The following is a 24,789-nucleotide window of genomic DNA, read 5'->3' on the forward strand; positions in this document are numbered from 1 at the left end:
CCTGTCACTTCCAGCAGAAGCTGTGACACAAACACACCGAGACACTAGAGACATCTCAGCAGAGGGGTCGGGGTTCCCAGGTCATTATGACACAGGAATGAGATGGTGTGAGCTGACATTTATCCAGGGCAGACGGGCAGTGCCACGCTCCGCAGCCAGGTACCAGATGTATAAGAGTGACAGGAGAGTGGAAGTTCTGTAGGGTCTGCTCTCCAGACATTACTCCCAGCACCAGCGGGATCTGTGCTTCGTTAGGCTTCATGCGAGTGACACGCAGGACGTCACTCTACTGAAATGCCAGCTGTAAAGAAGAACTCTGGGAGCTGATGTTATGGGAAAAAGGTCTAAGAGAAGAGGGGGAAGATTGGGTTGAAAGAAGGGGGGGGGGGGGGGATTGTGGCTTGGAGAAGAGAAATTAGTTTTGGGCAGGGACTTAAAGGGGCACTCCATCTTCAAAAAGTTATTTTTTTTTTCCAGGCATTTTTATCTTCCTACTTATCCCATACACAGGTCCAGGCTTTTCTGTATACATAGGCATACGGATGGCCGTACTGCATAGATCAGCTGTATGCTTTACCTAACACATAATTGTCTTCTCACATATCAATAACATCAAAGCTATGTGAGGGCAGTGGGCAATGATTGTGGTGGTGCCAAGGTGGGTCATCTCACCAAGTATAAGGTTCTGCACAAGCTCTACTGGAAACCATCTTAGTCCAGCTCCTGGTCCCAATGAGTTTCTCGGTCATTGATATTTCCTTCTCTGGTTCTCCCTTATTTGGTGATCTCTCCTGCCTGCTTGGTGACCGCAGCTGCCAACTGGCTCTTATACTGGCAGCAAGCATGATGCCAAGGCATGACCCAGGTTCACAAACAGAGGCCTCCTCTAGCACCAGCAGTGATGACAAGAGGTGGAGGAGAGTTCTATCTGCCAGCGGTTCCCTGCCTCTGCCAGCTGCTCGCTCCCCTCGCTCTGTCCGTACTATACCACCAGTAGCTGCACAGATGCCAGCCGTCAATGGCTGCACTACTATTTAGTACTGGAGGGTGATAACGCTGCTGTCTGACAACAGCCGCCACTATCTGCGTCATGTGTTCCCGCGCCTCTTAGACTGTCAGCTCATTAGGGCAGCGCCATCACCTCCTCCTGTCTTACTGTATGTCTTGCATCACATCTGTCTGTAATTATCTCCTCATTGTACAGTGCTGCAGAAAAGGTCAGGACTTTATAAATAAAAAAAAATGCTAACAAAGGGAAATGTCTAATTTCTAACCCAGAGACATCAGTAGTGGTCTGATAATACAGCGTGTATAATAAGTAAACATCCCTATGTCTGGTGATTACCAAAGTGAGACATACTGGATCAATATCAGGCATGTTGGTAAATGCAGTCCTGTGTGGTCCCTGAGATGATAGTAGAGACCGGTCACTGAGAGAGTCTGTGAGGTTTCTGAGATAACGGAAGAGACCGGTCACTGAGAGAGTCTGTGTGGTCCCTGAGATGATAGTAGAGACCGGTCACTGAGAGAGTCTGTGAGGTTTCTGAGATAACGGAAGAGACTGGTCACTGAGAGAGTCTGTGTGGTCCCTGAGATGCTGGAAGAGACCGGTCACTGAGAGTCTGTGTGGTCCCTGAGATGAGAGAAGAGACCGTTCACTGAGAGAGTCTGTGTGGTCCCTGAGATTATGGAATAGACCTGTCACTGAGAGAGTCTGTGTGGTCTCTGAGATGATAGAAGACACCGGTCACAGAGAGTCTGTGTGGTCCCTGAAATGATGGATGAGACCTGTCACTGAGACAGTCTGTGTGGTCCCTGAGATGATAGAAGAAACCGGTCACAGAGAGAGTCTGTGTGGTCCCTGATATAACGGAAGAGACCGGTCACTGAGAGAGTCTGTGTGGTCCCTGAGATGATGGAAGAGACCGGTCACTGAGAGAGAGTCTGTGTGGTTCCTGAGATGATAGAAGAGACCGGTCACTGAGAGAGTCTGTGTGGTCCCTGATATAACGGAAGAGACCGGTCACTGAGAGAGTCTGTGTGGTCCCTGAGATGATGGAAGAGACCGGTCACTGAGAGAGAGTCTGTGTGGTCCCTGAGATGATGGAAGAGACCGGTCACTGAGAGAGTTTGTGTTGTCCCTGAGATGATAGAAGTGACCAGTCACTGAGAGTCTGTGTTGTCCCTGAGATGAGAGAAGAGACCGGTCACTGAGAGTCTGTGTGGTCCCTGAGATGATAGAAGAGACTGGTCACTGAGAGTCTGTGTGGTCCCTGAGATCAACAAACACAGTATTCCTGGCGCTGCAATTGTGGGTTTTGATAGCAGCTCTCTCAGGGGTAATAGGTCATTTACCCCAATATAGACCAAAAGAAATGCAATATGAGAGTGCGCTTTTCAAATCCCATGTAGATTTTATTAATTCTTTTTTAAAAAAAAATTATTTATTTGTATACACACAATTATATATAATTTGCCGGCCGGCTACATAAAAACTTTGTTCAATTTGATATAAAGGTTAATAATCCTAAATGCTTATATTTTCATTGTGCTGAATTTTTATCCCAATACTCCAAACACCTAAGTCACTCTGCCCAAGTCCAGATATATATAAGAACGTTTAGCAGCTTATTGCACCAGTTGTATTTGTTAGTAATTAAAGCCAAGCAGGTGGTTAATAATAATCTGAACCACAGCCTTCCTCACAGTTGAACAGTTCCATTTAGGTAGTTCATGAATTGATTTTGTTACAACTGTAACTGATTAAAAGTACTATGTAACACTTTAAAACTTGTATACCATATGGAATATCTCTGTTGTCCACTTTATGAGCATACATACGGCGTCCCTCCTGGTTAGTGTTTCTCGTCACTGTCCGTTTTCTCTGGAGGGGAATCACTTTATGTGTCACTCGCCGTTCTTGCCCTCCCGGCACCTGGCCGTACGGCTGGTATTTTCCCTCGTCAGCCTTAGTGGAGGTTTGCGGACCAATGTCGGGCAGTGAAGGCACGACTTCCCCTCACCTTCGGGGTGTTTGTAATCGCCGGCCAGCTGATGTGCAGAGTGCTGCGGTCTCCGTGTGAATGTATGACAGACGCGTTTCCCCGCCTACTCGAGAGCATCGGCGGCTTCCTCAGTGTCAATGTTTGGAGTATTGGGAAAAAAATTCAGCACAATGAAAATATAAGCATTTAGGATTATTAACCTTTATATCAAATTGAACAAAGTTTTTATGTAGCCGGCCGGCAAATTATATATAATTGTGTGTATACAAATAAATAATTTAAAAAAAAAAAAAGAATTAATAAAATCTACATGGGATTTGAAAAGCGCACTCTCATATTGCATTTCTTTTGGTCCCTGAGATGATGGAAGAGACCGGTCACTGAGAGAGTCTGTGTGGTCCCTGAGATGATAGAAGAGACCGGTCACTGAGAGAGTCTGTGTGGTCCCTGAGATGATAGAAGAGACCGGTCACTGAGAGAGTCTGTGTGGTCCCTGAGATGATAGAAGAGACCGGTCACTGAGAGAGTCTGTGTTGTCCCTGAGATGATAGAACAGACCGGTCACTGAGTGAGTCTGTGTTGTCCCTGAGATGATAGAAGAGACCGGTCACTGAGTGAGTCTGTGTGGTCCCTGAGATGATAGAAGAGACCGGTCACTGAGAGAGTCTGTGTGGTCCATGAGATGATGGAAGAGACCGGTCACTGAGAGAGTCTGTGTGGTCCCTGAGATGATGGAAGAGTCCGGTCACTGAGAGAGTCTGTGTGGTCCATGAGATGATGGAAGAGACCGGTCACTGAGAGAGTCTGTGTGGTCCATGAGATGATAGAAGAGACCGGTCACTGAGAGTCTGTGTGGTCCCTGAGATGATAGAAGAGACCGGTCACTGAGAGTCTGTGTGGTCTCTGAGATGATAGAAGAGACCGGTCACTGAGAGAGTCTGTGTGGTCCCTGAGCTGATGGAAGAGACCGGTCACTGAGAGAGTCTGTGTGGTCCCTGAGATGATGGAAGAGACCGGTCACTGAGAGAGTCTGTGTGGTCCCTGAGATGATGGAAGAGACCGGTCACTGAGAGAGTCTGTGTGGTCCCTGAGATGATAGAAGAGACCGGTCACTGAGAGAGTCTGTGTGGTCCCTGAGATGATAGAAGAGACCGGTCACTGAGAGAGTCTGTGTGGTCCCTGAGATGATAGAAGAGACCGGTCACTGAGAGAGTTTGTGTTGTCCCTGAGATGATAGAAGAGACCGGTCACTGAGTGAGTCTGTGTTGTCCCTGAGATGATAGAAGAGACCGGTCACTGAGTGAGTCTGTGTGGTCCCTGAGATGATAGAAGAGACCGGTCACTGAGAGAGTCTGTGTGGTCCATGAGATGATGGAAGAGACCGGTCACTGAGAGAGTCTGTGTGGTCCCTGAGCTGATGGAAGAGACCGGTCACTGAGAGAGTCTGTGTGGTCCCTGAGATGATGGAAGAGTCCGGTCACTGAGAGAGTCTGTGTGGTCCATGAGATGATGGAAGAGACCGGTCACTGAGAGAGTCTGTGTGGTCCATGAGATGATAGAAGAGACCGGTCACTGAGAGTCTGTGTGGTCCCTGAGATGATAGAAGAGACCGGTCACTGAGAGTCTGTGTGGTCTCTGAGATGATAGAAGAGACCGGTCACTGAGAGAGTCTGTGTGGTCCCTGAGCTGATGGAAGAGACCGGTCACTGAGAGAGTCTGTGTGGTCCCTGAGATGATGGAAGAGACCGGTCACTGAGAGAGTCTGTGTGGTCCCTGAGATGATGGAAGAGACCGGTCACTGAGAGAGTCTGTGTGGTCCCTGAGATGATGGAAGAGACCGGTCACTGAGAGAGTCTGTGTGGTCCCTGAGATGATAGAAGAGACCGGTCACTGAGAGTCTGTGTGGTCCCTGAGATGATAGAAGAGACCGGTCACTGAGAGTCTGTGTGGTCCCTGAGATGATAGAAGAGACCGGTCACTGAGAGTCTGTGTGGTCCATGAGATGATAGAAGAGACCGGTCACTGAGAGTCTGTGTGGTCCCTGAGATGATGGAAGAGTCCGGTCACTGAGTGAGTCTGTGTGGTCCCTGAGATGATAGAAGAGACCGGTCACTGAGAGAGTCTGTGTGGTCCCTGAGATGATGGAAGAGTCCGGTCACTGAGTGAGTCTGTGTGGTCCCTGAGATGATAGAAGAGACCGGTCACTGAGAGAGTCTGTGTGGTCCCTGAGATGATGGAAGAGTCCGGTCACTGACAGAGTCTGTGTGGTCCCTGAGATGATGGAAGAGACCGGTCACTGAGAGAGTCTGTGTGGTCCCTGAGATGACAGAAGAGACCGGTCACTGAGAGAGTCTGTGTGGTCCCTGAGATGATAGAAGAAACCAGTCACTGAGAGTCTGTGTGGTCCCTGAGATGATAGAAGAGACCGGTCACTGAGAGTCTGTGTGGTCTCTGAGATGATAGTAGAGACCGGTCACTCGGTGTTCAGGCCAGGATCACAGTGCTTGTGGGCGGCATACATGTCTGTATAACCCCTCCTCTATTACTCAGATTACACTTCTCTTCCCCACATCTGCTTCATAATACTGAATCTCCACCCTGTACACCTTAGGGGGCACTTTGTTTAAAAACTGGTACATATCATGCTGACGCCATTGCTTAGTAATCAATACTGTGTAACAAGAACTGACCATAAAGCAATTGCTGCCTTCAGATGATATATACAGTATGGGGAGAAGGACAGCGCTGCCACATCATCATATATAGCAGTGGACATATATAGCAACCGGGACTCCATCTTTGTTACTTAGGTGGATACACAGTAGCTACAATGAGGAGAGGTACTATTTCCGTGTCCCCGGCCCCCTCCCTTCCTACTCCAATGTGACACTGAAGGAAATAACTGAAATTGGGGGGAGAGACTGAGCTGGTTAAAGCGATGCTCAAATTACACAATATAACAATTAAAGTAACTATTAAAACAAAACAGATTTTAATGAGCTGAAATCCATTCAGTGTTTTTTTTAAACGCTTTTCTGCATCTGGTACTAAGCGGTGGGGGCTGGGGGGTCACTGGGCACCGTTGGATCTGTGGCAGATATACGGATTAGAAAAGACTAATCAATCCAGTATCTAGAAATGGAATAAGCAATGTAGGCAATTATAAAAGTAATTATTGTTGGTGTGCGTTATGACGTGTAGGTATGCCAGCTTTTCACGCCTCACACATACGCTAATAAGCGGGGAATTTCCTGCAGCTCAGTGTATCAACGTTTCAGGAAATCTCTTTACCGAGAGTGTCACTAAGACATTCTATGAGGTCAAAGGGGGATATTCTATAACACAGGAGAAACAGAAAATGTGCCTTGTCTATATTACTGTATAACTTCTTCATAATCTGGAAATTATACTATAACTCTCATCTACTGTGCGATATAATTTCTAGCCAGATTTCCCCATTTCTCCATCCCACCACACTCCCGCATCACTCCTCTCCAGGCTATACCAAAAACTGCTGCCCATCTGCTTTTATTCTATTGACACTATACCTCTGTTTCCCCCCTCCACCGGTCACTCCACCGGGAAATATACCCACTCAGAATCCCATTCAAGCTCTCCCTCAGTATAAAACCTCTCACCATCACTGCTCCTCCATATACCTCCAGTCTCATCTCCTTACCACTCCTCCCTACATCTCCAGCCTCATCTCCTCACCACTCCTCCCTACACCTCCAGCCTCATTTCCTCACCACTCAACCCTACACCTCCAGCCTCATCTCCTCACCACTCCTCCCTACATCTCCAGCCTCATCTCCTCACCGCTCCTTCCTACATCTCAAGCATCATGTCCTCACCGCTCCTCTCTTCATCTCCAGCCTCATCACCTCACCGCTCCTCCCTACACGTCCAGCCTCATCACCTCACCTCGCTACATCTCCAGCATCTTCTCCTCACCGCTCCTCCCTACATCTCCAGCCTCATCTCCTCACTGCTCCACCCTACATCTCCAGCCTCATCTCCTCACCACTCCTCCCTACACCGCCAGCCTCATCTCCTCACCACTCCTCCCTACATCTCAAGCATCATGTCCTCACTGCTCCTTCCTACATCTCCAGCCTCATTTCCTCACCTCTACTCCCTACATCTCCAGCATCTTCTACTCACCACTCCTCCCTACATCTCCAGCCTCATCACCTCACCTCTCCTCCCTACATCTCCTCACCACTCCTCCCTACATCTCCAGCATCATGTCCTCACCGCTCCTCCCTACAGCTCAAGTATCATGTCCTCACCGCTCCTCCCTACATCACCAGCCTCATCTCCTCTCCTCTCCTCCCTACATCTCCAGCCTCATCTCCTCACCACTAATCCCTACATCTCCAGCCTCATCGCCTCACTGCTCCTCCCTACATCTCCAGCCTCATCTCCTCACCGCTCCTCCCTACATCTCCAGCCACATCGCCTCACCGCTCCTCCCTACATCTCCAGCCTCATCTCTTAACTGCTCCTCCTTACATCTCCAGCCTCATCTCCACACCGCTCCTCCCTACATCTCCTGCGTCATCTCCTCAAAGCTCCTCCCTACACTTCCAGCCTCATCACCTCACCGCTCCTCCCTACGTCTCCTGCCTCCTCTAGTCACCACTCCTTCCTACATCTCCAGCCTCATCTCCTCACCACTCCTCCCCATATCTACTGCATTAACTCCTCACCGCTCCTCCCTACACCTCCAGCCTCATCACCTCACGCTCCTTCCTACATCTCCAGCGTCATCTCCTCACCACACCTCCACTCTCATTTCCTCACCGCTGCTCCATACATCTCAAGCCTGATCTCCTCACCACTCCTCCCTGCACCTCCAGCCTGATCATCTCACCTCTCCTTCCTACATCTCCAGCCTCCTTTCCTCACCACACGTCCACCCTCATTTCCTCACCGCTGCTCACTAAATCTCCAGCCTCATCTCCTCACCTCTCCTCCACCCTCATTTCCTCACCACTGCTCCCTACATCTCCACCCTCATCTCCTCACCGCTCCTCCCTACATTTCCTGCCTCATCTCCTCACCTCTCCTCCCTACACCTCCAGCCTCATCTCCTCACCACTCCTTCCCACATCTCCAGCCTCATCTCCTACACTTCCAGCCTCATCTCCTCACCGCACCTCCCTACATCTCAAGCATCATGTACTCACCTCTCCTCCCTTCACCTCACCACTCCTCCCTACATCTCCAGCCTCATCACCTCACCTCTCCTCCCTACATCTCCTCACCACTCCTCCCTACATCTCCAGCATCATCTCCTCACCGCTCCTCCCTACATCGCCAGCCTCATCTCCTCACCTCTCCTCCCTACATCTCCAGCCTCATCTCCTCACCACTTATCCCTACATCTCCAGCCTCATCTCCTCACTGCTCCTCCCTACATCTCCAGCCTCATCTCCTCACCGCTCCTCCCTACATTTCCAGCCACATTGCCTCACCGCTCCTCCCTACATCTCCAGCCTCATCTCATCACCACACCTCCACTCTCATTTCCTCACCGCTGCTCCATACATCTCAAGCCTCATCTCCTCACCACTCCTCCCTACACCTCCAGCCTTATCATCTCACCTCTCCTTCCCACATCTCCAGCCTCCCTTCCTCACCACACGTCCACCCTCATTTCCTCACTGCTGCTCACTAAATCTCCACCCTCATCTCCTCACCGCTCCTCCCTACATTTCCTGCCTCGTATCCTCACCTCTCCTCCCTACACCTTCAGCCTCATCTCCTCACCACTCCTTCCCACATCTCCAGCCTCATCTCCTACACTTCCAGCCTCATTTCCTCACCGCTCCTCCCTACATCTCAAGCATCATGTACTCACCGCTCCTCCCTTCACCTCCAGCCTCATCACATCACTGCTCCTCTCTACACCTCGAGCCTCATCACCTCACCTCTCTTCCCTACATCTCCAACCTCATCTCCTCACCGCTCCTCCCTACATCTCCAGCCTCATCTCCTCACCACTGCTCCCTACACCTCTAGCCTCATCTCCTCACTACTCCTCCCTACATCTCAAGCATCATGTCCTCACCGCTCCTCCCTATATATCCAGCCTCATCTCCTCACCTCTCCTACCTATATCTCCAGCCTCATCTCCTCACTGCTCCTCCCTACATCTCCAGCCTCATCGCCTCACCACAGCTCCACCCTCATTTCCTCACTGCTGCTCCCTATATCTCCAGCCTCATCTCCTCACCACACCTCCACCCTCACCACTCCTCCCTACATCTCCAGCCTCATCTCCTACACTTCCACCCTCATTTACTCACTGCTGCTCCCTACATCTCTGGCCTCATCTCCTCACCACACCTCCACCCTCATTTCCTCACCGTTGCTCCCTACATCTCCAGCCTCATCTCCTCACCACTCCTCCCTACATCTCCAGCCTCATCTCCTCACTGCTCCTCCCTACATCTCCAGCCTCATCTCCTACACCTCCACCCTCATTTCCTCACCGCTGCTCCCTACATCTCCCTCCAGCCTCATCTCCTCACCACTCCTCTGTACATCTCCAGTCTCATCTCCTCACACACTCCCGTCCTCTCTGTTCTGCTAATGAGGGCCGCCTCACCACCTCCCTGATCACCACTTCCCACTCTCATATTCACTCCTAACCCCTGTAATGACCTCCTGTGCTGTCAGACACTCACCCAACTTTCACACAGGTGCAGAATTTCGACATTCAATTAGTTGAAAGCATAATGTGTTGACATTCAACATATCTACATGGTCAGAATGCTGACAGTTGACATGTCGATATCTACAAGGTTGACACTGTTAATGTAGATTTCAGACATTTTGACCTACAGAATGTTGACGGATACCCCCTTCACATGTGCCCTTAAAACTCACTCGTCTCTCTATCTCTGCAGTCTCAGAGCTGGTCTACATACCTTGCCCATTTCTCTCTAATGTGTCCACCCATATCCCAATTAGATTGCACGCTCATGAAAGCAGGGTCCCCTCCCCTCAATTGTCCCAACATAGTTATACTCACTGCAATTAAGTACAGTATGTGAGAGTGATAACTTGTTAGCCTTGCTATGTACTGAAGTCAAATAACAGGATTTTTATACCTACCAGTAAATCCTTTTCTATAAGTCCGTAGAGGATGTTGGGGACACCAAAAGAACCATGGGATATAGACGGATCCGCAGGAGACATGGGCACTTTAAGACTTTCAAAGGGGGCGTGACCTGGCTCCTCCCTCTATATCCCTCCCCAGACTCAGTTTGGAACTGTGCCCGGAGAGATGGACATTTTGAGGAAAGGAATTAACAACAAGGTGAGCATCATACCAGCTCACGCAATAAACATGCCGAATAACATGGCATTCAACTGAACACATGCCAACGGACATGAACAAAATTCAGCAACAAGCTGAAGAAACCATAACACAACCTGTGTGTAACCAGAACTAAACTGCAGATACAGTACGCACTGGGACGGGCGCCCAACATCCTCTACGTACTTATAGAAAAGGATTTACCGGTAGGTATAAAAATCCTGTTTTCTATTACGTCCTTGAGGATGTTGGGGACACCAAAAGAACCATGGGATTATACCAAAGCTCTATAACGGGCGGGAGAGTGCGGATGACTCTGCAGCACCGATTGACCAAACTTTAGGTCTTCATCGGCCAAGGTATCAAACTTGTAAAACTTAGCAAACGTGTTTGACCCCGACCAAGTAGCAGCTCGGCAAATTTGTAATGCTGAGACACCCCGGGCAGCCGCCCAGGACGAGCTCACCTTCCTAGTGGAATGGGCTTTTACCGATTTAGGTAACGGCAAACTTGCCGTGGAATGAGCCTGCTGAATCGTGTGACATATCCAGATGGCAATGATCTGCTTGGAAGCAGGATACCCAAGTTTATTGGGAGCATATAGCACAAACAGAGACTCTATTTTTCTAACTGGAGCCGTTCTGGCAACGTAAATTTTCAAAGCTCTGACGACATCCAGAGACTTTTCCTCAGCCAAAGTGCCAGTAGCCACAGGCACCACAATAGGTTGGTTAATATGAAAAGAGGAAACCACCTTTGGCAGAAATTGTTGCTGAGTTCTCAATTCTGCCCTATCTTCATGGAAGATCAAATAAGGGCTCTTGTGAGACAAGGCCGCCAATTCAGACACCCGCCTTGCGGATGCCAATGCTAACAAAATGACAACCTTCCAAGTGAGGAATTTCAACTCCACTTTACTTAAAGGTTCAAACCAATGTAATTTTAGGAATGTCAAAACCACATGAAGATCCCAAGGTGCCACAGGTGGCACAAAAGGAGGTTGGATGTGCAGGACCCCTTTTACAAAGGTCTACACCTCAGAAAGTGAGGCCAATTGTTTCTGAAAGAAAATTGACAAAGCAGAAATCTGCACTTTTATGGAGCCTAATTTAAGGCCCGCATCCACTCCATTTTGTAGAAAATGGAGAAAACGTCCAAGGTCAAACTTCTCCACTGGAGCTTTCTTGGACTCGCACCAGGAAATATATTTCCTCCAAATACGGTGATAGTGTTTCGACGTCACACCCTTCCTAGCAAGGATAAGAGTGGGGATGACTTCATCGGGAATACCCTTACGGCCTAAAATCTGGCGTTCAACCGCCATGCCGTCAAACGTAGCCGCTGTAAGTCTTGATAGATGAACGGCCCCTGCCGCAGCAGATCCTCGCGAAGAGGAAGAGGCCATGGATCTTCGACTAACAACTCCTGAAGATCCGGGTACCAAATTCTCCCTGGCCAGTCTGGAACTACAAGGAGCGCTGGAATCTGTGAATTTCTTAGGATTCTCAGAACCTTTGGAATGAGAGGAAATGGAGGGAAAACGTACACCGACGGATACACCCAAGGTGACGTCAGTGTATCCACTGCCGCCGCCTGAGGGTCCCAGGGCCGGGAACAATACTTTACTAGTTTTTTGTTGTGGCGGGACGCAATCATGTCTATGTGGGGAACCCCCCATAGATTTGTTAGTAGGGAGAAGACCTCCTGATGGAGGCTCCACTCTCCTGGATGTAGATCGTGTCTGCTGAGGAAGTCTGCTTCCCAGTTGTCCACTCCCGGAAGGAAAATTGCAGACAGAGCGCTTACCCGAGTCTCTGCCCAGCGAAGAATCCTTGTGGCTTCTGCCATTGCTGTTCAGCTCTTTGTGCCGCCCTGGCGGTTTATGTACGCTACTGCTGTCACATTGTCCGATTGGATCAGGACAGGCCGGGTTGTGACCCAAGGGTACAAACTGGAATTCCAAGACGTTCCCCCTCGCCGTTTTTTCAAATCACCCTTACCAGTTTTGCTTCCAAACAGAGTTCTAGTCTGTGGAGCAATACAATAATTATGTCAAAATCAGGTTGTGATCCCGGTCCCCCGGGCGCAACAAGGGGAAGGGTTTTATTCAAGCCTATTTGTAGTGCCGCAGCCGGATGGCTCGGTACGACCAATCGTCAACCTAAAATCTCTAATTTTTTTCCTGAAGAAATTCAAATTCAAGATGGAGTCTCTCCGAGCGGTGATCTCCAGCCTGGAGGAGGGGGAATTCATGGTGTCTTTGGACAAAAAGGATGCCTACCTTCATGTTCCCATTTATCCCTCTCATCAGAGTTATCTCCGGTTTGCAATCCAGGATTCTCATTACCAATTTCAGACATTGCCGTTTGGCCTGGCCACGGCTCCGAGGATATTCACAAAAGTCATGGTAGAAATGATGGTTCTCCTCAGAAAAAGAGGAGTTACAATTATCCCGTACTTGGACGATCTCCTGATAAAGGCGAGGTCCAAGGAAAAACTGGTACAGGACATTGCACTGTCTCTGTCGCTTCTACAACAGCACGGCTGGCTCTTGAACCTGCCGAAATCACATTTAATTCCAACACCCGGTTGGCATTTTTGGGTATGATTCTGGACACGGTCCAGCTGAGAGTGTTCCTCCCTCCGGAGAAAGCACTGGAAATTCAGAGTTTGGTAAAACTCATTCTGAAACCACCAACTGTCTCCATTCATCAATGCATTCGATTGCTGGGGAAGATGGTGGCGGCATACGAGGCCCTCCAGTTTGGGAGGTTCCATGCCAGAGTGTTTCAGTGGGACCTGTTGGACAAATGGTCCGGATCCCACCTTCATATGCACCGGAGGATAGTTCTATCCCCGAACACCAGAATCTCGCTCCTGTGGTGGCTACACAGCTCTCAACTCTTAGAAGGACGCAGATTCGGGATCCAAGACTGGATCCTAGTGACCACGGATGCAAGTCTCCGGGGTTGGGGAGCAGTCACACAAGGGGTGACCTTCCAAGGAAGATGGTCAAGTCAGGAAACTCTTCTTCACATAAACGTGCTGGAGTTGAGGGCCATTTACAACGGACTTCTACAAGCGGAGCATCTTCTTCGAAACCGGCCTGTCCTCATCCAATCGGACAATGTGACAGCAGTAGCGTACATAAACCGCCAGGGCGGCACAAAGAGCTGAACAGCAATGGCAGAAGCCACAAGGATTCTTCGCTGGGCAGAGACCCGGGTAAGCGCTCTGTCTGCAATTTTCCTTCCGGGAGTGGACAAGCGTGCTAGGGCTTTGTCTACCGTGGGTGGTATTTCCCACTTATCCCTATCAGCTGCGGGAAAGGGGTATGCCACCTTGATCCTATTAGGAATGAGAAATTTCTTATCAGGTGTATTCCAAATGCCATCAAAAAGGTCATTTAGTTCAAAACAAGGAGGAAAAGAAACCAAGCGTCTCTTTTCTTTGTAAATAAGGACCCTCGTTTCTGGTGTAAAGGGGTCCTCGTCAATACATAATATGTCTTTGACAGCCACAATCATATATTATTATCATCGCTTATTTTTACCTGTTTATCCTGGCGGGGTTTGCGGGCAGTGCCAGGGCACTGCACAGATATGCCAGCCTTATTTATGAGGTATTTTTAGCTCCCCAGGGCGCCCCCCCCAGTGCCCTGCACCCAGCGGTGTGTACAGTCTGGGAGCCTGGCGCGCACTGAGCAAATCACGCTGTGCGGTACCTCTTATATGCTGTCTTTGTTGAAGAGAAGATGTCTTTTCCTCACATACTCACCTGTCTTCTGACTTCTGGCTTGAAGAGGGGGGACGGCAAGCTGTGGGAGGGAGCATCCAGGAGAGCCCGGCGTTCATCTCTCCTCAGGAGCTGAAGGCATCCTGTCAGCAGCAGCAGAGCCCTGGAACTCATCAGAAGTGGGTCTAGACTGCTCTCCCCTCTTTCCCACGAAGCAGGGAGTCTGTAGCCAGCAAATCTCCCCAAAATAAAAAACCTAACATTAAGTCTTTTCAGAGAAACTCTTAGAGCTCCCCCGAGTGCCTCCATCTCGCAGGGCACATTTTCTAAAATGAGTCTGGGGAGGGATATAGAGGGAGGAGCCAGGTCACGCCCCCTTTGAAAGTCTTAAAGTGCCCATGTCTCCTGCGGATCCGTCTATATCCCATGGTTCTTTTGGTGTCCCCAACATCCTCAAGGATGTCTGACACAATGGGGGAGATTCAATTGTTTGAAAAGTCAGTAGGGTGTCTGGTTTTTCCTATCTAATATACATGAAAAAAACAGACACCCAACCGACCTTTCAAACAATTGAATTCCTCCCAATGTATCGGAATTCTTCCTTCTAGAATGGGGCAGTTACCTTGCGCTACAATACGGGGTCATGGCCTCTCTGTTGCCGCAGCCTGTTCTGCTGTGAGATGTCACCTTATGTAAGAATAGTTTTCTGACTGATTCAACACCACACAATAAAAAAAATTATTTTATAAAGACAAATAAATCTGGAATAAAAATCCAGTCGTTATTTTTAAGACCTATTTAAGGACATTTTCAGATTCCACCACTTCCACAGAATAGTTAATACTGTCTATCCATATAAGCTGTGTCAGCCGGTACCATGTGACACCTGATAAAGAACGAGGGTCTTACTTGCTTTGTGTCAGGTCCACCACGATCAGGTCTCTCTCCATGAGCACAGCCACAGCGTAAGGTTCTTGGAATTCTACAGACAAATACAAGTTTGTAATGAAATCTGCATTTGGACCTGAGCGTATTACATAGGAATTTCCTAGTGACATCTAACAGATTGTTGCAGCCATTAAGACACATTAAGTAAATGAATGACCTGCCTTAGCCCTATCTGTCATCACTGAGATATACTGGAGTCCATCCACAGTCACATAACTTGCTATGGAATATCAATATACCTACAGTATTTGCTCAATGTCAGCCGCAGTGTGTTTCTGAACTTTAAGCAGATGATTGCAGTAGAAGTCTTCATTCAAGGACCATGAGCAATTCCAGTATATCATCTAAACATCTGATAAATGAGAACGTCTGTGTGGTTGTCTGATTGCAATAAACTCCGAAACCGTGAAACCGATTGTGATCTGGTTTTCCCCATCGTGTAGGTAATTTTCCCTGGAAGGCTTTAGGCTAAATATCATAGCGATCGGGGGCTGTGGGCGGAGCTCTGCAGGGAGGGGTCCCCTGCTCTGCTCTAGGCAAGAGGAGCAGAGCCGGGTACTGCAGCTAGTACATGCCTGTGTGGCAAGTACAGCCAGACTGTCTGTATGCTGTAGGTGGATGTGTAACACAGATGTAATAAAGTAACAGTAAGTACATACAGCGAGTCCTCTCTTACCGTTTGAATATGGTGTCTCACACAGCGTGAGGAAGTCCACAATAGGGTGGTCCATTTCCAGCACGGTGATTGCCTTCCCATGCATGATGGTTAGACTGGGTCTTCTGCTGGCTTTATCATAGGACAAGCCTCCAGAGAAGATGATAAATGGCTCACTACAAGAAGAAGACACAGCAGGTGTTAGTGTGCATACAGCTTAATGAATATAAATACATCACTTGCACTTTGTATTCAAGGTCTTGGGCACCTACTGCCCTGTTGCCCACATGTGGGAAGGACCATGATACAATCAAGCCAATATATACAGAGATCCTATCAGGAGATCCAATGTCAGCACATACTCAGAGAGATGCCTCTATACCATGTCGGCATCTGCACAGCTTTACAACACAATTCTCACAGTGCAACCGATTGTGGCGTCTAAAACTGCACCAGGCGGTATTACAGCGTCTACAGATGCTCACAGTGGTTTGTCTCAGTGCTGGCACATTCAGATGCATGGATGTACTACAGGGAAGGGCTTTGTACCCACATTTACATAAAGTTGCAGACGTGAGACTGGCAATAGTAGCAAACAGGGTCCTGGCTACGGCCAACACAGAATCAAACTCAATGTGGCTCCTTATAGTGTAAACACCAATATATAGAGCATAAGCTGTCATTTGTGGCAAGTCTGTAGACCAGTACCTCATGAATACTGGTCAGACCTCATGAATATTATATTGGTCACAACTCATGAATACTGGTCAGACCTCATGAATATTGGTCGTACCTCCTGAATACTGGTCACACCTCATGAATATTGGTCGCACCTCCTGAATACTGGTCACACCTCATGAATATTGGTCACAAAACATGAATATTGGTCAGACCTCATGAATATTGGTCAGTTCTCATGAATATTGGTCAGTTCTCATGAATATTGGTCAGTTCTCATGAATATTGGTCAGAACTCATGAATATTGGTCACAACTCATGGATATTGGTCACAACTCATGGATATTGGTCGCAGCTCATGAATATTGGTCGCATTTCATGAATATTGGTCAGACCTCATGAATATTGGTTGCACCTCATAAATACCGGTCGCACCTCATGAATACTGGTCAGACCTCATGAATACCTTCAGACCTCATGAATACTGGTCAGACCTCATGAATATTGGTCAGACCTCATGAATATTGGTCACAACTCATGAATATTGGTTGCACCTCATGAATATTGGTCAGACCTCATGAATACTGGTCGCACCTCATGAATACTGGTCGCACCTCATGAATACTGGACAGACCTCCAGAATATTGGTCACAACTCATGAATACTGGTCAGACCTCATGATTACTGGCCATACCTCATGAACACTGGTCAGTACTCATGAATACTGGTCAGAACTCATGAATACTGGTCAGAACTCATGAATACTGGTCAGAACTCATGAATACTGGTCAGAACTCATGAATAGGGCAATGCTTGTAGGGTAAGGTAGGGGTAGACAGACAGGGGTGACACAGAAAGGAAACACAGTGAGTTAGGAGCATAGAGCGGTGGTTAAGATGAGAGCTTACACTCTATAGGGGCAGACAGACAGGGGTGACACAGAGCGGAGAGACAGTGAGCGAGGAGCATAGAACAGTGGGGTAGAATAAGAGATTACACTCTATAGGAGAGGGGCAGAGAGACAGGTGTGACACAGAGGAGAGACAGTGAGTGAGGAGCATAGGGTGGTGGGTTAGTAGGAGAGCTTACACTCTGTAGAGGAGGGGCAGACAGACAGGGGTGACACAGAGGAGAGACAGTGAGTGAGAAGCATAGTACGTGGATTAGGATGAGATCTTACACTCTATAGGGGAGGGGCAGACAGACAGGGGTGACACAAAGGGGAGAGACAGTGAGTGAGAAGCATAGTACGTGGATTAGGATGAGATCTTACACTCTATAGGGGAGGGGCAGACAGACAGGGGTGACACAGAGGAGAGACAGTGAGTGAGGAGCATAGAGAGGTGGGTTAGGATGAGAGCTTACACTCTATAGGGGAGGAGCAGACAAACAGGGGTGACACAGAGAGGAGAGACAGTGAGTGAGGAGCATAGAGAGGTGGGTTAGGATGAGAGCTTACACTCTATAGGGGAGGGGCAGACAGACAGGGGTGACACAGAGGAGAGACAGTGAGTGAGGAGGACAGAGTGGTGGGTTAGGATGAGAGCTTACACTCTATAGGGGAGGGGCAGACAGACAGGGGTGACACAGAGGAGAGACAGTGAGTGAGGAGCATAGAGCGGTGGGTTAGGATGAGAGCTTACACTCTATAGGGGAGGGGCAGACAGACAGGGGTGACACAGAGGATAGACAGTGAGTGAGGAGAATAGAGCGGTGGGTTAGGATGAGAGCTTACACTCTATAGGGGAGGGGCAGACAGACAGGGGTGACACAGAGGGGAGAGACAGTAAGTGAGGAGCATAGAGCGGTGGGTTAGGATGAGAGCTTACACTCTATAGGGGAGGGGGAGACAGACAGGGGTGACACAGAGGAGAGACAGTGAGTGAGGAGCATAGAGCGGTGGGTTAGGATGAGAGCTTACACTCTATAGGGGAGGGACAGACAGACAGTGGTGACACAGAGAGGAAAGACAGTGAGTGAGGAGTATAGAGTGGTGGGTTAGGATGAGAGCTTACACTCTATAGGGGAGGGGCAGACAGACAGGGGTGACACAGAGGAGAGACAGTGAGTGAGGAGGATAGAGTGGTGGGTTAGGATGAGAGCTTACACTCTATAGGGGAGGGGCAGACAGACAGGGGTGACACAGAGGAGAGACAGTGAGTGAGGAGCATAGAGCGGTGGGTTAGGATGAGAGCTTACACTCTATAGGGGAGGGGCAGACAGACAGGGGTGACAGAGAGGAGAGACAGTGAGTGAGGAGGATAGAGTGGTGGGTTAGGATAAGAGCTTACACTCTATAGGGGAGGGGCAGACAGACAGGGGTGACACAGAGGAGAGACAGTGAGTGAGGAGGATAGAGTGGTGGGTTAGGATGAGAGCTTACACTCTATAGGGGAGGGGCAGACAGACAGGGGTGACACAGAGGAGAGACAGTGAGTGAGGAGCATAGAGCGGTGGGTTAGGATGAGAGCTTACACTCTATAGGGGAGGGGCAGACAGACAGGGGTGACACAGAGGGGAGAGACAGTAAGTGAGGAGCATAGAGCGGTGGGTTAGGATGAGAGCTTACACTCTATAGGGGAGGGGGAGACAGACAGGGGTGACACAGAGGAGAGACAGTGAGTGAGGAGCATAGAGCGGTGGGTTAGGATGAGAGCTTACACTCTATAGGGGAGGGACAGACAGACAGTGGTGACACAGAGAGGAAAGACAGTGAGTGAGGAGTATAGAGTGGTGGGTTAGGAGGAGAGCTTACACTCTATAGGGGAGGGGCAGAAAGACAGGGGTGACACAGAGGAGAGACAGTGAGTGAGGAGCATAGAGCGGTGGGTTAGGATGAGAGATTACACTCTATAGGGGAGGGACAGACAGACAGGGTTGACAAAGAGAGGAGAGACAGTGAGTGAGGAGTATAGAGTGGTGTGTTAGGATGAGAGCTTACACTCTATAGGGGAGGGGCAGACAGACAGGGGTGACACAGAGGAGAGACAGTGAGCGAGGAGTATAGAGCGGTGGGTTAGGAGGAGAGCTTACACTCTATAGGGGAGGGGCAGAAAGACAGGGGTGACACAGAGGAGAGACAGTGAGTAAGGAGCATAGAGCGGTGGGTTAGAATGAGAGCTTACACTCTATATGGGAGGAGCAGACAGACAGGGGTGACACAGAGAGGAGAGACAGTGAGTGGGGAGCATAGAGCGGTGGGTTAGGATGAGAGATTACACTCTATCGGGGAGGGACAGACAGACAGGGGTGACACAGAGGAGAGACAGTGAGTGAGGAGCATAGAGCGGTGGGTGAGGATGAGAGCTTACACTCAATAGGGGAGGGGGAGACAGACAGGGGTGACACAGAAGAGAGACAGTGAGTGAGGAGCATAGAGCGGTGGGTAAGGAATGGATGAGAGCTTACACTCTATAGGGGAGGGACAGACAGACAGGGGTGACACAGAGAGGAGAGACAGTGAGTGAGAAGCATAGAGGGGTGGATTAGGATGAGATTTTACACTCTATAGGGGAGGGGCAGACAGACAGGGGTGACACAGAGGAGAGACAGTGAGTGAGAAGCATAGTACGTGGATTAGGATGAGAGCTTACACTCTATAGGGGAGGGACAGACAAGACAGGGGTGACACAGAGGAGAGACAGTGAGTGAGAAGCATAGTACGTGGATTAGGATGAGAGCTTACACTCTATAGGGGAGGGACAGACAGACAGGGGTGACACAGAGGAGAGATAGTGAGTGAGGAGCATAGAGCGGTGGGTTAGGAGGAGAGCTTACACTCTATAGGGGAGGGGCAGACAGACAGGGGTGACACAGAGGAGAGACAGTGAGTGAGGAGCATAGAGCGGTGGGTTAGGATGAGAGCTTACACTCTATTGGGGAGGGGCAGACAGACAGGGGTGACACAGAGAAAAAGAGATTTCTACACCTGCATGAAAATGCGCATATAGGCAGCAGAAGAATGGGAACCTGAAAAGGGTGTTACCGTCACCCCACTCAACACTCACAACCAAAAAATTTTACAGGTACCCCCTCTCTTGCGCCTCTACAATTGAAGAATAATGTGAGTATGTTAACTCTACTTATCTTAAAACCGGGGATTTCTTCGTATCCCAATATCTCCTGGATTAAATTTGCACTTCAAATGATGGTCAAATATATCTCCAATGACGTTCACATGTAAAGAGAAAATTAAAACACCACCTAGTGCAATAAATTCATATCACTTTTTCTTAAAAAACCTCTACAATAAAAAGGGGTGATTTTCCACCTTGGATATAATGAATGTCAGTCCAATAAATGGATAAAAAGTCTCTTTTTTAATATTAAAAATCACAATCCAATTCCAGCAATCTTCATCACAAGAAGAAAGACATAAAATCAATTCACATCTCAGATTTTATGAGGGTGGCCTCCTACCAGTAGCCCGTGCTTATGGAATATACTCCCGAATTTCCCTCACTTAAAGTTCCCCTCCTATCTAAACTGAAAAAAACGGTCACGTGACCGGAAGTTACGTCCGGTTACTAGATCTGTCCAGGAAAGAGAACTCACTCGTAAGAGCCGCGGGAGGACTTCCGGTAAATTAAATCACGTGACCGGGCCTCCCATTACAAGCAGGTGTCTTCTATACATGTGATGTGTGGCGGTCACGTGACCGGAAGTCACGGCCCGTTTTTTTCCAGTTTAGATAGGAGGGGAACTTTAAGTGAGGGAAATTCGGGAGTATATTCCATAAGCACGGGCTACTTCCGGTACACGAGATTTTTTAAATTAATAGTTTTTAACTATGAAATGCGGCCTTTATGCAGCCTATTTTTGAAGAATGTTGTTAATGACATACTAGAGAGCAATATATGGATGTTAGATTAGAAATTTATATGGATGGAATGTATATAAATGAATTTGTATTGTAAATGAGAGTGGCTCCTCCCAGTAATTAGGGATACCATTTCAAATGGGTATAAATATCAGGGAAGATGGATCATTTGGAATATGCCTTGAGAAAGATCATCCGATCGAAACGCGTTGGCTAACAGAGGAGATTGGTGGCGGACTGACCAGACGAGGAGAGGACGAAGTATCCACGACCGGAGCTAGTATCCTTGGAGATACATAATATCTACACAGCTTCCATACGTGCACTTTGAAATCCCAAAATCTGGTAGGAGGCCACCCTCATAAAATCTGAGATGTGAATTGATTTTATGTCTTTCTTCTTGTGATGAAGATTGCTGGAATTGGATTGTGATTTTTAATATTAAAAAAGAGACTTTTTATCCATTTATTGGACTGACATTCATTATATCCAAGGTGGAAAATCACCCCTTTTTATTGTAGAGGTTTTTTAAGAAAAAGTGATATGAATTTATTGCACTAGGTGGTGTTTTAATTTTCTCTTTACATGTGAACGTCATTGGAGATATATTTGACCATCATTTGAAGTGCAAATTTAATCCAGGAGATATTGGGATACGAAGAAATCCCCGGTTTTAAGATAAGTAGAGTTAACATACTCACATTATTCTTCAATTGTAGAGGCGCAAGAGAGGGGGTACCTGTAAAATTTTTTGGTTGTGAGGGGTGACACAGAGGAGAGACAGTGAGTGAGGAGTATAAAGCAGTGGGTTAGGATGAGAGCTTACACTCTATAGGGGAGGGCATACAGACAGTGGTGACACAGAGAGGAGAGACAGTGAGTGAGGAGCATAGAGCGGTGGGTTAAGATGAGAGCTTACACTCTATAGGGGAGGGGAAGACAGACAGGGGTGACACAGAGGAGAGACAGTGAGTGAGGAGCATAGAATGGTGGGTTAGGATGAGAGTTTACAGTCTATAGGGGAGGGACAGACAGACAGGGGTGACACAGAGGAGAGACAGTGAGTGAGGAACATAGAGCGGTGGGTTAGGATGAGAGCTTACACTCTATAGGGGAGGGGCAGAAAGACAGGGGTGACACAGAGGAGAGATAGTGAGTGAGGAGCATAGAGCGGTGGGTTAGGATGAGAGCTTACACTCTATAGGGGAGGAGCAGACAGACAGGGGTGACACAGAGGAGAGACAGTGAGTGAGGAGCATAAAGCGGTGGGTTAGGATGAGAGATTACACTCTATAGGGGAGAGGCAGACAGACAGACAGGGGTGACACAGAGGAGAGACAGTGAGTGAGGAGGATAGAGCGGTGGGTGAGGATGAGAGCTTACACTCTATAGGGGAGGGGCAGACAGACAGGGGTGACACAGAGGAGAGACAGTGAGCGAGGAGTATAGAGCGGTGGGTTAGGAGGAGAGCTTACACTCTATAGGGGAGGGGCAGAAAGACAGGGGTGACACAGAGAGGAGAGACAGTGAGTGAGGAGCATAGAGCGGTGGGTTAGGATGAGAGCTTACACTCTATATGGGAGGGGCAGATAGACAGGGGTGACAGAGGAGAGACCGTGAGCGAGGAGCATAGAGCGGTGGGTTAGGATGAGAGCTTACACTCTATAGGGGAGGGACAGACAGGGGTGACACAGAGGAGAGACAGTGAGTGAGGAGCATAGAGCGGTGGGTTAGGATGCGAGCTTACACTCTATAGGGGAGGGGCAGACAGACAGGGGTGACACACAGAGGAGAGATAGTGAGTGAGGAGCATAGAGCGGTGGGTTAGGATGAGAGCTTACACTCTATAGGGGAGGGACAGACAGACAGGGGTGACACAGAGAGGAGAGACAGTGAGTGAGGAGCATAGAGCGGTGGGTTAGGATGAGAGATTACACTTGTCAAAGTCAGAAAAATATCATGCTGCACGTTGCCATATATGCACCTCATGCGCGTGCCTGCTGCACGTGCACATTCTCTCCCGTGCGTGTGGATATACGCAGCCGCGTGATGGCGCCTCGGCCATGCGCTCGAGCGCGTGGTATGTGCATTTACGGTAGAGTTTGTGTGCGTCTAGCGGGCGACTCAATCGTTTAATAATAGAACCAAATAGCTTGTTTTATAGATAATGTTCCCCTTAATGATAACTGTAAGTTTGGTTAATGTGACTTGTTCACGGACTTGGGAATCCCTCTCTGCGTGGTACAAAGGGTCTGATTAAGGTTGAACAGTGGTGTCTGGTACCTAACCGAAGAGTATTTTTATAGCAATAATCAGGTGTTGGTTAGGTAAAGATTAATCGCTCCTGCGTGTAGTTATGGCCATTAGTAGTTTCTGGACATATTCTATATTTGCAGTTCATTATCCATGCGGCGGGAATCCGGAGATTCCCACCCACCTGAGCTGTTTGAAATAGTCGCAGACCACCTGTTCAAACTAACCTATGACCTTTTGATATGATGCGAGGAGACATTCCTGTGTCCAATGAACAATGAGATTGTAGGTCCCTTTGTAGTATACTGTACTCAGTGTATATAAGATCAGCCAGCCTGAACAGCTCCCTCACTCTCCACAAACGGTTTTCATATTGACTAACTCGGGGCTGGTACCAGGCTGCGCTGCGATCGTTCCCATTGTGTGTAAGTAATTCTCTGTGATTATCTCGCTCTTTGTTTGTATTGGCCACATTCTCTCTCTCTCTGTTTAGTTTAAGATTGTAACGTTATTGTATATTTCTGTCTAGATATTCTGTTAGAATTATATGTTAGTTTGTAGTGTATGACTTGTAACTGTTTTACCCCTTTTCGATATAACTAAAAGCTTGTTAGTAAAGGTGTTGGATCCTTAGCACGGTATTGTGTGTTCATTATATTGCAGAGGGTAATAGGAGCGTCTCTATCGCTCAAACAGCTTTAGTGTAAACAAGGTTAAGCAGCGTTATATCGCTACAGTGTTTCAGTACAAGGTCTACAGTATAAGAATATCTTTTCTGTGTGTTACATTCAAGGTTTACTGATTGTCATCTTGTGAGCGTTTGCGCCGCTCGTGATCTCCTCGTGGTCTCGAGCGTCCGCTACGCTGATAGCGCAGCATTACTGTTGTCGCTCGCCTATAGCGTGCTCGACACCACGCATTAAGCTGTGAGCGAGCGTGCCTTATGTGCGTCTCGGTCACGGCCTAGCGTATGCTACGCTAAATACGTACCCTTACGGTACCCCATACGCCAATTGCGTACTGTGTCTCTTACCCATTATTGTGAAGTTATAAGGTAATCTAAATCAGCATTATCAATTGGCGGCTCGTCCGTCCTCAACATATCCGCACTAGCGAAAACAAACGTTATCAGTCAGCAAGGGCGGGAAGGCAGTATTCCTTCGTATCGGGATACAGTAGTGCTGACTAGATAAGCGTCTGTTTCGCTCGATTGAAGGAGTGCTGGTGGGATCCGGAACCGGAGGTAAGAACAATACGCTATTGTTTTTTTTTTTTCAAAAAACTGTTTATTTCTGTTTTGCATACACACGCACGCACACACACAACTGTATCTCTTTTCATTTGTGTATTTTCACATATCACCTTC

General features: G+C 48.3%; 1 protein-coding gene across 9 annotated transcripts in view; it reads right to left on the bottom strand.

Annotated features, from left to right (window-relative positions):
• Positions 1 to 24,789, bottom strand: part of STXBP5L (syntaxin binding protein 5L) — a 619,515-nt gene that overhangs the window by 247,343 nt on the left and 347,383 nt on the right. For all 9 annotated transcript variants that reach the window (XM_063956843.1, XM_063956842.1, XM_063956846.1 and 6 more), the window contains 2 exons: positions 15,695 to 15,849; positions 14,980 to 15,052 (listed from right to left, as the gene is read on the bottom strand). In XM_063956843.1, the coding sequence (XP_063812913.1) occupies positions 14,980 to 15,052; positions 15,695 to 15,849 (228 nt within the window). The remainder of the gene's footprint in view (positions 1 to 14,979; positions 15,053 to 15,694; positions 15,850 to 24,789) is intronic.

This window comes from Pseudophryne corroboree, chromosome 2, assembly GCF_028390025.1.
Source record: "Pseudophryne corroboree isolate aPseCor3 chromosome 2, aPseCor3.hap2, whole genome shotgun sequence".
NCBI classification, from domain to species: domain Eukaryota; kingdom Metazoa; phylum Chordata; class Amphibia; order Anura; family Myobatrachidae; genus Pseudophryne; species Pseudophryne corroboree.